General features: G+C 42.2%; 1 protein-coding gene across 1 annotated transcript in view; it reads right to left on the reverse strand.

The window, feature by feature from the left end:
* SLC9C2 (solute carrier family 9 member C2 (putative)) overlaps positions 1-10,845 on the reverse strand; it is a 48,841-nt gene extending 37,996 nt beyond the window's left edge. The window contains exons 1-6 of the mRNA XM_070397106.1: positions 10,814-10,845; positions 9,365-9,513; positions 7,059-7,159; positions 6,086-6,214; positions 2,873-3,038; positions 728-844 (exon numbers count right to left, since the gene is read on the reverse strand). Coding sequence (XP_070253207.1) covers positions 728-844; positions 2,873-3,038; positions 6,086-6,214; positions 7,059-7,159; positions 9,365-9,513; positions 10,814-10,845 — 694 coding nt within the window. The remainder of the gene's footprint in view (positions 1-727; positions 845-2,872; positions 3,039-6,085; positions 6,215-7,058; positions 7,160-9,364; positions 9,514-10,813) is intronic.
* Between the last annotated feature and the right edge of the window lie 3,820 nt (positions 10,846-14,665).

Below are 14,665 nucleotides of genomic sequence, written 5' to 3' on the forward strand. Positions count from 1 at the left end.
ACAATAACTGGGGACAGTAGTGACAGTTGGTCAGCAGCTTTCAGGCAATGCCACGGGCAGTTCTGAACAACAGAGATCGCCCCATCCTAAGTGCCTGTCAGGAAGCACTACCAACGCCTCTGTATCCCCAGCATTTCTTTCTCCTCCGAGCCCTCTCTCTTCCTACACTTCAGGAGGATGGATGCCTTTTGCTTCTTCATGCTGTGATTGTTTTCCCTTTCTACTCTGCTATGACCATATCTGGAAACCTCGCGAGACCATGTGCTCATCAGCCCAGTGAACTGGAATCACGTGAATCTGACTATTAGCACTTCAAGGACCTGACACTCCGGTACTGCCCTGAGCCATTCTGCTTTCACCAGCGCCACGCCAGATCTTCACATCCAGCCTCTGAGATCTGGGTTGATCCAGGAAAGAAGGAAATCTGAGCCAGGCGGGAAATGTGTGTGTTTGTGTGTGGGTATGCACCCGCACATGTACATGTGTACATGCATATTGAGGGAGATGAAAAAATTTAACATTCTTTCTCCGCTAGTGTCCAAGAAAAGACCGAGATGGCCTGTGGTTATTTTCTTGTTGCCTGATATACTGTTTTAATTGGTCCAAGAGTAAGTATAGAAAAGAGGTGAAGACATCTCGAATGTGTTTTAATTTCAGTATGAACTGAAATGCACCTGGTAAGCACAATTTTAAGAAAATATACAGACCAAAAAAAAAATGTTCCTACCCCTAAACACGAACATGTGAACTAAGTTGTTCCGAAGAATTCCAAAAAAAATGCTTGTGACGCCACAGATGATCATGGATTCTCCTCGGATGATATCAGTATACATTTTGGAAATGCCTGGAAAAGGAAATGTGGTCCATCAAAATGATGCTCTTGCACAGGAAACACAAAGACAGAAGAGAAAGAATATGCTAGAAACAAAAGAAGGCAGCCATGCCTGGGATAGGTCTGTAAGACAGTCACAAGTCACCAGTTTTTTGTGTTTTTTTAAAATATATTTTATTGATTTTTTACAGAGAAGAAGGGAGAGGGATAGAGAGCCAGAAACATCAATCAGCCGCCTCCTGCACGCCCCCCACCGGGGATGTGCCTGCAACCAAGGTACATGCCCTTTGACCAGAATCGAACCTGGGACCCTTCAGTCCACAGGCTGACGCTCTATCCACTGAGCCAAACCGGTTAGGGCAGTCACCAGTTTTTAATTCCTCCACTGTGCCTTCTATATCTCTAATGGCAAAGGGACACAGCCATGGTGCGCCTTGAAGTGTCCATGGACTCAGGCCAGGTTTGAGCTTCAGACTGAGACAAGACACTTCTCAGGACACTACATTTGGCTTGAGTAAACATGAATAATTCGACTCAAGAGAATCACGTCTTAGAAATAAGTACAACATGCAACCCAGCTATTCCACTCTTATACATGCATTGAAGAGAATTGAAAGCATGTGTCCACACAAAAATCTGTACATGAATGTTCACAGCAGCATTACTCATAATAATAAAAAAAAGTAGAAACAACCCACAGTCCATCAGCTGATGAATGGATAAACATCTGCGGTCTCTCCCTACAGTGGAATATCATTCAGCCACCAAAAGCAATGAAGTTCTGATTGATACATGTTTGCAGCTATGGATGAACCTTATAAACATTGCACTAAGTGAAAGAAGCCAGACACAAAAATCACACATTGGTTTGATTTGTAGGAAATGGTTTGATTTATATGAAATGGCCAGAATAGGCAAATTTGTCTTACTAGGAAAAAAGGTTATTGGATCCAGAACCCATGTACCACTTGAGCATTTTTGACACAAAGAAAATACCAACTAAAGCCAAATACTTTTGCTAGTTTTCCTTTCAAGAAATAGAAGGCTTTCTATTCTACTCCTTTGCTGAAAACATTTCTTAGTGTGGAAGCTGCAATAAGTAATTATAGTATATAGTTTATTATAGCCACTTAGAGTCAAGAGACTGCAAAAAAGGGAGCAGGAAGAGAAGGAGTTGAGTAAAACAAGAGGGAAATGCCAATGACTAAAAGAGAAGGACAGATGAAGAAAAGATAGAAAAAATTGTACTTGGAAAATAAAGAGAAAGAAAAGAGGACAGGACCAGATTCTTTGAGAATTTAGAATATTACCATCACAAGTGTCTTAAAACCTCCTATGTTTTCCCAACTGTAGGGATAAATGGGTGTAAAAATGGGAATATCACTTGCTAGAAAGCTTGAAGGCCTCCCACTCCAATCATAAGGCAATATATTTCCACAAAATAGAACCACTGCCTGAAAATTGGTTAAGGACGTATTTCTGAGTCCGAAACCAAAACCATAGCATCTAACCATTTCATGTTTGTATTGCTGAGTTAATAAAATGTGACAAAAGGGAGATATTTCAGTGTGAAATCATCTTTTACCAAATAAGATAAGATGGGATGCTTGTATTGAATAACATAGTTACCAGACTATATTCTTACACCGTTTCCTTTAAATCAACCACAGCCACCTGCCCAAGGCTAGCTCATCCAAAATGGAGTTCCAACAAGAGGTAGCAAGGCCTTGAAAACGTTTCAGTGGCATAAAGCACAGTCTCTATAGCTTAGAATTCAGTAGAACGGTAGAAGAATGCTAATTTTTATCACCTTCTTTTTGGGGGAAAAAAAAATCCTTTGAGATTAGAATTGGTGTTATTTAACTCAGATCCTGAGTGGCCTTATTTGCATTGTGCCCTTCAAGTCAACCAAGGCCCCAAGAATAGCAGCATAAACATCTACTCTGCTGGATGCACAATTTGTGCAAGAAAAATATAATCAGAAGCAGATAATTTATCATCGTTTCTTCAAGATATCAGAGAGCAGTACATCCTACATACCGATTGTTTTTAGTGTATTCACAGAGTGAATAGGGTCTATGATGCCAAGGGTCATGCTGAAGAGTAGGCAGCATTGCAGATCCCATGAAGCCTTATTGAATTTTATAACCACATATCCAACTATGATGAATGCCATAGAGAAGCTAATAAATCCAGTTAATAAGACCTGTGGAACCAAATTCATTACATAGTATTAGTTTCAACATCTAAAAATGGCATGACTTCATGTACTTACGTAAGAATCAGATCTTGGTTACATATTTTTTGTTGTTATTGTTAATCCTCACCAGAGGATATATTTTCCATTGATTTCTAGAGAGAGTAGAAGGGAGGGGGAGAGACACAGAGAGAGAGACATTGACATGAGAGAGACATATCTACAGGCTGCCTCCTGCACGCACCCCGACTGGGGCCAGGGATCAAACCTGCCCAAGACACATGCCTTTGACTGGAATTGAACCCCTGGCCCCTCAGTCCACGGGCCAACACTCTAACCATTGAGCAACTAGCTAGGGCTGGTTACATCCTATATAATAAAAGCATAATATGCTAAGTGTCCAACTGATCAGTTGACCGTTCATTGGACCACCCAACCAGTTGCTATGATGCGCACTGACCACCAGGGGGCAGACGCTCTGAACGGTAGGTTAGTTTGCTGCTAGGGTCTGGCCAACTGGGACTGGGCAAGAGGGCCGGACACACCCTGGAGCCCTCCCGAGGTCCCTCCCCAGCTGGCCAGCCTCCATCGGCCCCGATTGGCCCCGATTGCCAGCCAGGCCGAAGGACCCCACCTGTCCATGAATTTGTGCACTGGGCCTCTAGTATTTCATATAATTCCTCTGGAAGATCACTTCAAAAGGTAATCTAGTTTACCCGCCTCAAAGAAACCATCCCTTCCAAATAAGTGAGAGTCTATCTTATTGTGAAAAGATCAATTCCCCAATATTTCTTGTTCTTCCAGCTCAAGAGTTCTCAACATCAAAATGATGATCTTAAAATGGAATGCAAACTTCTCCTGGGGCTGTGTAAAACATTTCCCGGTTTCCTCGGTATCACCATCTGCTGGGCTCCAGGTAGAAAGAGAAGAACAGCAAAGGGCCAAAGTACATGCCAGCTGACCGGGGCCCCTGCTTAAGGACATTCTAGAAGAAACCTTATTTAGCAAACCCCTGTATAGTACATTCCAATGGCCAAACTCTTCTAAGGCTACCACATATGTCAGAGATGCTAGATAATGTGATATTTCACAGTGGGCCCGCTACCATACCAAACAAACAGTAGTAAGTTCCTGTTAGTGTGGGGAAAGGGATAATGCATATCAAATAGGCAATCGGCAGTGGCTGCCTCAGAAACAGAAATAGAATGGAAATAGAAGAGACAAAAAATATATAAAGAAAAGTGAATCAACTTGATTGAGAAGAGAAGAGAGCGTGAGAAAAAGCAAAGGGAAAGCGTGCTCCCTGCAGAGTACAAACACTATCTGGGAGAAATAAAGCCAAATCTATTTCCTTTGATTTTTAAAATTTTATCTTTAATTCAAAAACAGTAAAATTCATTCTTTTGGGGGTACTGTTAACATGAGTTTTGACACGCATGCAGTCACTTAGCCATGACCACAGTTAGAAACAGAGCAGAGCCCTGGCCGGGTAGCAAATTGGTTGGAGCATCATCCCGGGCACCTGGAAAAGGTGGCGGGTTCAGTTCCTGGTCAAGGCACCTACCTAGGTTGCAGGTTTGGTCCCCAGTCCGAGCATGTGCAAGAGGCAACCGATTAATGTTTCTCTCTCTCTCCCTCTTTCTCACTCTACAATCAATTTTTTAAAATCTTTTAAAAAATAAGCCAGATCCATCACTCTCAAAAATATCCCACACTGCTTTGTAGTCAATTTCTTCCCTCATCCCCAGTCCCTGGAAACCAGTGATCTGTCCTCCAAACCTATAGAGTTGCCGTTACTAGAAGGAAGGTGTATGAATGGAATTGTACAGCATGTGGCCTTTGAGTCTGGGTTTCTTTCTCTAGCATTTGAAATTCTTCTATGTTGTTCCTGTCAATTGTTGTTATTTTTTTGTTGCTGAGTGATATTTGATTACCATACCAAACTTCATAAGTAACAAAACAATCTACTGAATAAATTCAGACCCTGTACTCAACAATTAGAGAATATACATTTTTGGAAAACAAACAGAGCATTTTGGAAAACTGATCAGGTACTAGGCCGCAAAGCAAATCTTCACAAATCACAAGAGTTGATATACAAAGCACATTCTCTGGCTGCACTGTGGGGAAAGAAATCATAATAAAAAGCCATATTTGGAAATTTTTAAATAATTTCAAAATGATTAACCGGTTAAGGAAAAAGTATAAAACAACTTAGGTAGGATTTGTATGACAATAAAAATACCAATAATCAAATCATGTGGGATTACACTAAAAGAGTAGTTATAGGAAAATTTAAAACCTTAAATGTACAAAGTACAAAAAATAAGTAAGCTAAAAATCAAACAACTACTATCTAACTCAAGATGTTAGGGGAGGGGATCAAAGCCAAACCAAAGAAAATAAAATGTTATTTGAAAGGAAAAATAAACTAGTCTGGCAAGTATGGTTAAGAAAAAAAGAAGGCACACACACAAAAAGAACAATCTTAGCAACAAAAGCTGTATCTACAGATACAGTTGAGATTAAGTCAGCTGTGAAATTAGAATCCAGGTTCTGCCATTTATCGGCCTGGTTTGTGACCTCTGAACCACAGTCTGTTTATACGTCAAATAGAGATGATATTTACTCAATCACAGTGGTCACTCAGCCAATAGTCATCCCTTCTCCCTCCCCTCAACTCTCTCCAATTACTGGTTCTGCAGAATGAGGAAGGCACAACAACTAAAAGTGGGATTTGTGACTTAGTACCTTTCTTTACAGGTAATCATATTCTCTGTCAACATGAATAAGAATTGACCATAATTTCTTTTATTTGTATTTTTATTGATTTCAGAGAGGAAGGGAGAGGGAGAGAGAGATAAAAACATTAATGATGAGAGAGAATCACTGATAGGCTGCCTTCTGCACGCCCCACACTGGGGATGGAGCCCACAACCCAGTCATGTGCCCTTGACTGGGAATCGAACTGTGACCTCTTGGTTCATAGGTCAATGCTCAACCACTGAGCCATGCTGGCCGGGCGACTATAATTTCTTTTAAAAATGTGTTCTTACCTGCCAAAGCACATTCTTGAGGATATAAAAGTCCACGTCCAAGGCAGCCATAAATATAATTAAAGGTGAAACATAACAATAAAGTGAAAAACTTGGAGTTCTTAGAAGAGTATAGACAACTTGGTGCATCTAAATCAACAAAAGCAAACAAATTAGTTTGCTGCCATTTTGAAGTATTAGAAATTGGGTTGAAGGTATGTCAATCAACATATTTTAGGATAATCCAATTTGCAATTTATGAGGGATGATCTGCAAGGCCAGTCCTGGAAGCCCAGGGGAGAGATTTCTTGATCTGTTATATGTGTTACCCTATTCAGCGGAGAATTGTGTGGGCTTGGGCTGCATGCATATTGCTTATTTAAGTAATCAGTGTTTTCAAAAGCAAAACCGCTACCATTGGTGATGTCTGAGATGATTTTAGGTGGTTCACAAATAAGTATTTTTTATTAGATATTCTAATTTGCATTAAGAGCAGGGGAAAAACCCTTGCACAAACATTTGCTCAGGATTTAAAAATCTTTCAGTGTATCTATATTGTATACGATGTGTGTCATATGTAATTCTATTATACTATGTTACACATGAAGCTGGCAGTTAGAAAAGAGGAACCATGCTTCGTCATAGCTGCTGCTTTTTATAACCAGAGTCTCCACAGGTGTTGAAGACAACAGCCCGGAAAAAGCCAGTCTATGTCCAGGGCAGGAGCCAGGGCAGGGCTCCAAAGGAAGATGATGAACCCAAGAATGCAATCACATTGTCCACACTTACAGATCGGTGCTTTTTCTCAAGCACCTCTAATGTATGTCTCCTTTACTGAATAGTATTTCATTTTTAAAGACATTACTACCAGATGATTGTTTTTCAGTAGCTGTTCACATAAAAAAAAATCCATACATTCAGGATGGGTGGGAGTGGACCTTGTTTTGTGTCTCTGTTCTTTTATTTACTCTCTAGCTTCTGGTACATACATCACCTGAATAAAACTGTAGGCCAGGTGTCCTATCACAAATCCTGTTAGAGAGAGAACTGCTAAGACAATGACTTCAGAATTCTTTATAAAGGACCTCAGGAATCCTAAAGAAATAAATGGATGTGTTATTTAGACATCATATATAGTTTCAAACTGGTTTCATATCCCCTCGCTCTAGTTATTTAATTTTAAAGTTATTCTGAGTGTCATATAATTATGAATAAATAATTAACAGGGGGGAAAAAACTTCCTCTGAAAGTCATTTCATTACAAATGCTGCCTCTTAAATATAAGATATACACAATGAGGTATCTCTTACAGGTGAATTTGGAAAATACTAAAGTGCCGAAAACCTCCCATTTGCCCACCCAGTGTCACTTACCTATGGATCTACTGATGAGAAATTATGAAAAGTCAAACTCCATATCTACAGAGTACGCTATATATTAATAAGTACTCATCCTGAGCTATAGCCACATAGATTCTATAATTTTCCTAAAAGCCAGAAGTACTATTAAACTGAGTTCTAACCACAGTGAAAACTGCCTTCACTGGGTAAGTAACAAAAGATACTTGTTAACTCTGTCTGTGTGCATTTTCGTGCCTTGAAACTCCGCTCTAAGATTTACTGCCTCCAGACGTAATTTATAGACTATAATCCAATTAATGTGTGCCTCAGGCGACATTCACTGGCATCCCAGCTCCTGCATTTATTGACAGTGGGAACTGCAGGTCAAGCCAAATCAGTAAATATTATTGGATGCTTCTTACTTGTAAAGCCAGACAAAGATATGTTCCTCGAACTATTTCTGCAATGCCCTTTACTGGTGGAGCACTTATCTCTTTGGATTTATCGAAAATCTAGAACTAATGAAATTCATGGTCACCTGACCTCCTGGTAGCAACAGGCAACCAGGTCATTAGTGAATATCTTAAAGACCTAATAAAATGAGTAAAATGGAAGGTTTTTTAGGTGTGTTTGATTCATTGTTTGCTTCTTTATAGTCTTCCTAGTTCCAGAAAGGATTTTTTAAAAAAATTTTTATTGTATAAAGTATTACATGAATCTCCTTTTTCCCCCCATTGACCTCTCCCCTGCCACCTCCTCCCCCAAGCACAAGCCCTCATCCCCCCTACTGTCTGTGTCCATTGGTTTTGCTCATATGCATGCATACAAGTCCTTTGGTTGATCTCTTACCCCCTCACCCCCACCCCCTGCCTTCTCTCATGGGTTGTACAGTCTGTTCGATGCTTCTATGTCTCTGGTTTTATTTTTATTCATCAGTTTATGTTGTTTATTATATTCCACAAATGAGTGAGATCATGTGACATTTATCTTTCTCTGACTGGCTTATTTTGCTTAGCATAATGCTCTTTAGTTCCATCCATACAAAAAGGATTTTAAAGTGGCTGACATTTTCCCCAAATAAACATTTTTAAAGGGAACTAGAAACTTCTCTAATCACTAGCATTGAATGGCAGAACCAAGCACCTGCGTTTTTGAATGCTGTTTTATGTGCATGAATATCGCTCACCATACCTGCTGAACTCTTAATCACTGTTTAAGAGGCCCTTCCCCGGGAAGCCTTTCCTAATTCCTCAGCAGGGGTTGGGATGGGTATTCAACTTCCCACTCCATCTATGCAAATTGTGAACTGTATGTCTAGGTTCTATTTGCCCCAATTGCCCTCCCCTCATCCCACCTATTTTGGTCAGGTGTAGGCAGGCAGTGTAAGGCCTCCTGCATAGAGTTGGTCCACCATGCCTTTTATTACACTGAGCACATTGCATTGTGATGATCTGCTTGCCCACTGCCCCAGGAGAGAGCTCCCTAAGGTTAAGGGCTGTCTTCTTCTCCTATGCCTACCACACTACTGTGTTCAGCCAATGTCACCAAGTAAAGGAACACAGTGTAGATGCTACTGTAGTTACAGGGAGCTAGACTGACAGCATTCACTCACATCTTATGATTGCATGGGACCCTTCTTTTGATGTAGTTGTGCATACTTTCTGCACTGACAAAGGCTGAAAGGGCAGAGGAAAGATGAGATTTAAAAGCTGCTACCTAGCCCTAGCTGGCTTGGCTCGGTAGATAGAGCATCAGCCTGTGGACTGAAAGGTCCCAGGTTTGATTCCAGTCAAGGGCACAGGCCAGGGTTGCAGACTCGATCCCCAGTAGGGGGCCTCCAGGAAGCAGCAGATCAATGATTTTCTCTCATCACTGATGTTTCTCCCTCTCCTTCTCCCTTCCTCTCTGAAATCAATAAAAATGTTTTAAAAAATAATAATAAATAAAAGCCACTACCTACCTCCCAAAACAGTAATGAAACACACAAGCATTGGAAAATACCCATGCACAAAAGTGTAGTCAGCCGCCCTTCCACAGAGTAAATCTGCTGTGTGACCACTTCCTGCCCACCAGAAGGTAGAATTCATTTTTGCCACCACTTTTTCAGTTCTTCCTTGAGGAATTCATAGGTGAGTTATTACTGATACTTGCGCGACTACAGACCAACCTGTGGTAACATGCAAAAAGGAGAAAGTGAGACTTGCCAGGAGCCCACGCACACACATTCTTTCCACCAGAGATTGGCCCTCACTCAGCTTGTGCCCCGGAACATTGTGCAGGAAACAGACAGCAGTGTTAGCTTCCCAGACGCTGTGTGTCCCTAGGGGAGGGCTTGTGTGGATTTCCGCACTGCCCGCTGTTTGATATGGTAATGTGTTTGCCTTCCCCTCTGGACACGCAAGGGCTAGGGCTGAATATTAATTTTTCTTAAGGCTGTAGACACAGCTCATGGCACACAATAGGCTCTCCCTGAATATGTGATGAACTGAAGGGCACTTCCTCCATGGGTACCAATCATTCTGGAATTCCCTTCTCCTACTGCAATCCCATGGCCCCTTTTCCTCCCTAGGACCCTCCAAAACCAAAATGGCAAATGGGAAGCAAGGTCAAAGTTGAGTCATACCAGTTAGGTGGGGGTGGTGAGGTCTATGCATAGCCTGAAAACAAAGGGAAAAACTAAAGTATGTGGTGTCTTCGAGCGAATTAGAAGAAGTCCCCTCTCCTGACCCCAGGGCACATGGCTTGGCATCTGAACAACAGCCTGAGTTTCAGCCTCCACCCCCGTGTGCTGGTTCCCTTCTGTGGCACAGAGCCTGCATGGCGGTCCTGAGAAGGACTCATTCTGTTTTATTTTTCCTTGTGGCTAGTCCTAACCTGAAAATTCCTGGAGGTTCCTGAAGTATCCCCAATAATATCTAGAGCTGGTCTACAAACCACAATGATTCCCGTTGGAAGCAGAGGGTGGGCCAGAAATGAGAATCAAAATGCTACATCTTCAAATCACTTCACCTGTCTTCAGGTCCTTGTTATCTTCACATCCTGCTATCTCCACTTGTCACTCCAGCATCACTCTCAAATCAAGTTCTCCAAAACCACCAAGACCAGTGGTATCTTCTGCCAAGGCTCAGCGGTTCTGAACTGAAACCAGAGGGAGGCTGTCAAAAACCACAAAGAGCAAGGCTTACTCAGCTCTGCGTCTGTTTGCCAGGGTCAGTACTGCCAACTGATATCACCCTGAAAGCCATTTCCATGCCCAATTCCTATTGGTTTCTTGCCAACTCACTTTCATTCTGATTGGCTACCTACACCATCCCCACCCCCAATCCAGAAGCAGCTAAGTGATCCAATTCCACGGAAGCTTGCTCAAGCTGTGTCTGTCCCAACAACTGTCTTAACTGATTTTCCTTACCTGACATAATAGCTGAAATGGTCATTGACCATGTAGACAGAACCTCCTCCTAAATTTTTAAAAATACATACTCTGTTGGTTAAGATATTACAAATGTGTCATAATACCTTAACCAATAAAGAAATTAAAAAATAATAATAAAAAATAAAAAATATATGGATATACTCTGTTTTTCTTTCTTCAACCCTAACCCTTTTCAGCACTGCCTTGTCTCCCCTCTGACTTTTTCATTCATCCTTTTACATTTTCTTTTTCTATCACTCCTTCCTTTTCAATGGGAGTGTCTCTCTCCCATTTTCCTCCTTGACTCCTATTTTTCATTGGCTTTTGGTCCTTAATTTGAAGAAACAATCTCACCTGCTTTCATTGGGGAAAAAAATATACCCCAAGCTCTGTGATGCCTAACCTATACCTTTTTGCCTCAACCCTAATCACTGAAAACAAATTCAGTATAAATTTAACCCAATGAACATTAATTTGTAGTTTACTTTCAAGGAAGTTACTTTGTCACAATGAAATTCTGCTCTCTCATTCCTATGTCACACCTAATCAAACCCTCCCACGTTCACATGCTTAAACAGTAACGTGGCACCCAAGGTGAATGTCCCAGAAGAAACTAGTATACTGTCCTGAGGCTGGGTGTGTGCAGCTTGTCTGCTGGAGGAATGGGAGAGGAGCGGGGCACTGGCACAGCACAGTATGGAGAGTGGGATTCGGGGCTCATTTTTATAAAGGTGACCAAGCTCTATTGATGAATGAAGACCAGTGAGTTCTACCAATCAGTTAGCACCCAACGAGAATTCATTCAACTGTTACTTACTCACTATCTTATCGGCTCTTTAGGTCTGCAGAGAAACAAGACAAAACCCCTACCCACAGAAAGCGCACAATTCACAAGGAGAGGCAAACGTGTGAAAGATTCCATGGAACACAGGACGAGTTAGCACTATGGTTGCCCCCAAAGCACATGGTTCCTTCTTCCTAACGTTAGGGATACAGAAGTTCATGGTGGAGGGTGACAGAGTGCTCCACCAAGGATAAGGGTTGCCTTTCTTGCTTCCAGCTGTGTGGGGGTATAATTGACATGTAAAATTATAAGACAGGATTGACTTTGGAGAAGTCAAGCTGGAGGCAAGATGGAAAAGAGGAGGTGGTGTCTTAGTCTGCTCGGGCTGCTATCACAAAAAAACTATAAACCAGGTAACTTATAAGCAAAAAAATTTTCTTTTTTTCTGTTTGGAGGCTTGGAAGTTCAAGATCGTGGTGCCAGCAGATCCGGTGTCTGGTGAGAGCCTGCTTCCCAGATGACCAAAATCCCCCCCGTCCCTCCCCCCCCCCCCCCCCCCCCCCCCCGTGCCAGGGGTAACCTAATCCCATTCATGAGGGCTCTGCCCGCATGTCCTAACCACCTCCCAAAGGCCCCACCTCCTAACCTATCGCATTGGGCATTATATTTCAACATATGAATTTGGGGAAAACAGACACAGCAGCTGGTGAAAGAGGGGAAAAGTTTGTAAGACTGTACAGCAAACATGTCAAACTCGTGGCTCGCAGGCCGCATGCAGCCCACCGCGAATATTTTTGCAGCCCAGCCAATATAATGGTATGTAAGAAATGTTTTAATAAAAATTTTGTAACTTAATTTTTTCAATATCCTGTTATACATAACTAGAGGTCCGATGCACGAAATTCGTGCAAGAGTAGGCCTTCCTTCCCCCAGCTGCTGGCAGTGGCTTCCCTCCGGCACCTGGGACCCAGGCTGCCCTCGCAGTCCCAGCTTCATCTGGAAGGTCATCCGGAAGGACATCCGGAAAGACATCCAGTCTAATTAGCATATTATGCGTTTATTATTATAGACTAGAGACTCGATGCATGAAATTTGTGCATGGGATGGGGGGGGGGGGGTGGTCCCTAAGCCCAGCCTGCGCCCTCTTGCAGTCTGGGAGCCCTTGGGGGATGTCCAACTGAGGGCTTAGGCTGGCTCTCTGCAAGCCTAAGCTGGTAGTTGGACATCCTTAGCACTGCCACGGAGGCAGGAGAGGCTCCTGCCACCACCGCTGCACTCACCAGCCATGAGCCTGGCCTCTGGCTGAGCAGTGCTTCCCTTGTGGGAGCACACTGACCACCAGGGGGCAGCTCCTGCGTTGAGTGTCTGCCCCCTGGTGGTTAGTGCACGTCATAGCTACCGGTCGTTCCCCTGTTTGGTTGATTTGCATATTAGCCTTTTATTATATAGGATTAATAACAAACTACAATGTTCACTAATGACTGATAACTATAATTGTGCTACATTCATTTCCCTTATGTGCCTCTCCACTAATACTAGCAGTGAATATTTTATTTTATTTTAAAATATATTTCACCAATTCTCCACAGAGAGGAAGGGAGAGGGACAGAGAGCCAGAAACATCGATGGGAGAGAAACATCAATCAGCCGCCTCCCACACACCTCCACCGGGGATGTGCCCGAAACTAAGGCACATGCCCCCGACCGGAATCGAACCCGGGACCCTTCAGTCTGCAACCCAACGCTCCATCCACTGAGCCAAACCGGTCAGGGCAGCAGTGAATATTTTAGCAGCTGATTGGCACGTCATTAGTCTTGTACTGGCTTGATTGATGTGCGAAACAGGAAATATTTCGTTTTTGGAGAACAAGAAAAATAGGTTTATTTGTGTTACGCTTTTTGTGCAGTTATTTAGTGTCTGGTAAGTTAATGTTCAAGAAAAAAGATTAATTTTTATTAAAATGTTCTATTATTTTATGTTAACAATTACTCTTTTATTTCAGCCCTTTGTATTCAGCATGTCTATCAAAATAAACCTACGTTTCTTTTTTTTTAAGCTTTTTCTTCTTTAAAAAATGTATTTGTTTATTGATTTCAGAGAGGAAGGGAGGAGAGATAGAAACATCAATGATGAGAGAGAATCATTGATCGATTGCCTCCTGCACGCCCCCTACTGGGGATCAAGCCCACAACCCAGGCATGTGCTCTTGGCCGGAATCAAACCTGGGACCCTTCAGTCCGCAGATAGACGCTCTATCCACTGAGCCAAGCTGGCTAGGGCAACCCTATGTTTCTATGAAAATTGAAGCTTTTTTTTTTTCCCCAACCCACATAAACGTAAACCTCGTTTATTTGGCCCGTGTTAGCCTTTGAGTTTGACATGCTTGATGTAAAGAAACCATTAAGGGCATAAAGTGCCAATACAGAGAGTTTCAGGAAGTCAGCATAGCAAATGGATCGAAAGCTACACATATCTGAGGGTAATGACTAAAAGGTGAATAAAAGAGAGAGGCTAATTTTATCGTGGAGTCTCCAGAAGTGCCTCAGCCTCACCTAGATTCTCTGCAGTGAGGCTCGGGAGTCCTTCCTCGTCACGGAGACCACATGCCTGGAGAGCAATGTCATATTCAAGAGCAAGGCTCAGAAAACATAGAATTAGAGAGAGCAAACATGGCACCAGGCCTTGTCCCAAATTACTGCAGTGCTTAAAGGTAATGGACTTCTCACAACACACAGACGGGAGAGAACAGAGCAAACACAGAGCTCCTTCTCTCTATTCCTCCCCAAATGCCCATGGCATCTACTGAAAACGGGAGTGAGGGGTACTGCCTGTCCTTTTGCTTAAGGCAACTGAATCGCTCAGACATAAAAAAGATCTCAAAATTTTAACATTTGAGAGACAAGTTTAAAATAGTGTTACCTCAAAACCACAGCTGTGATGGAATTGCTGAATTGCTTATTTCTTTTCCTTCGCCTCTATAATAAAAACTAGCTTTCAGGGTGAGACAGAGAGAAACTCATAAAAAACAAAAAAAACAAATAAATGTGGTTTTTAAAAAATATTT

This window comes from Myotis yumanensis, unplaced genomic scaffold (assembly GCF_028538775.1).
Source record: "Myotis yumanensis isolate MYYU_CA2020_CCGP unplaced genomic scaffold, mMyoYum1.0.hap1 SCAF_17, whole genome shotgun sequence".
Classification (NCBI taxonomy): domain Eukaryota; kingdom Metazoa; phylum Chordata; class Mammalia; order Chiroptera; family Vespertilionidae; genus Myotis; species Myotis yumanensis.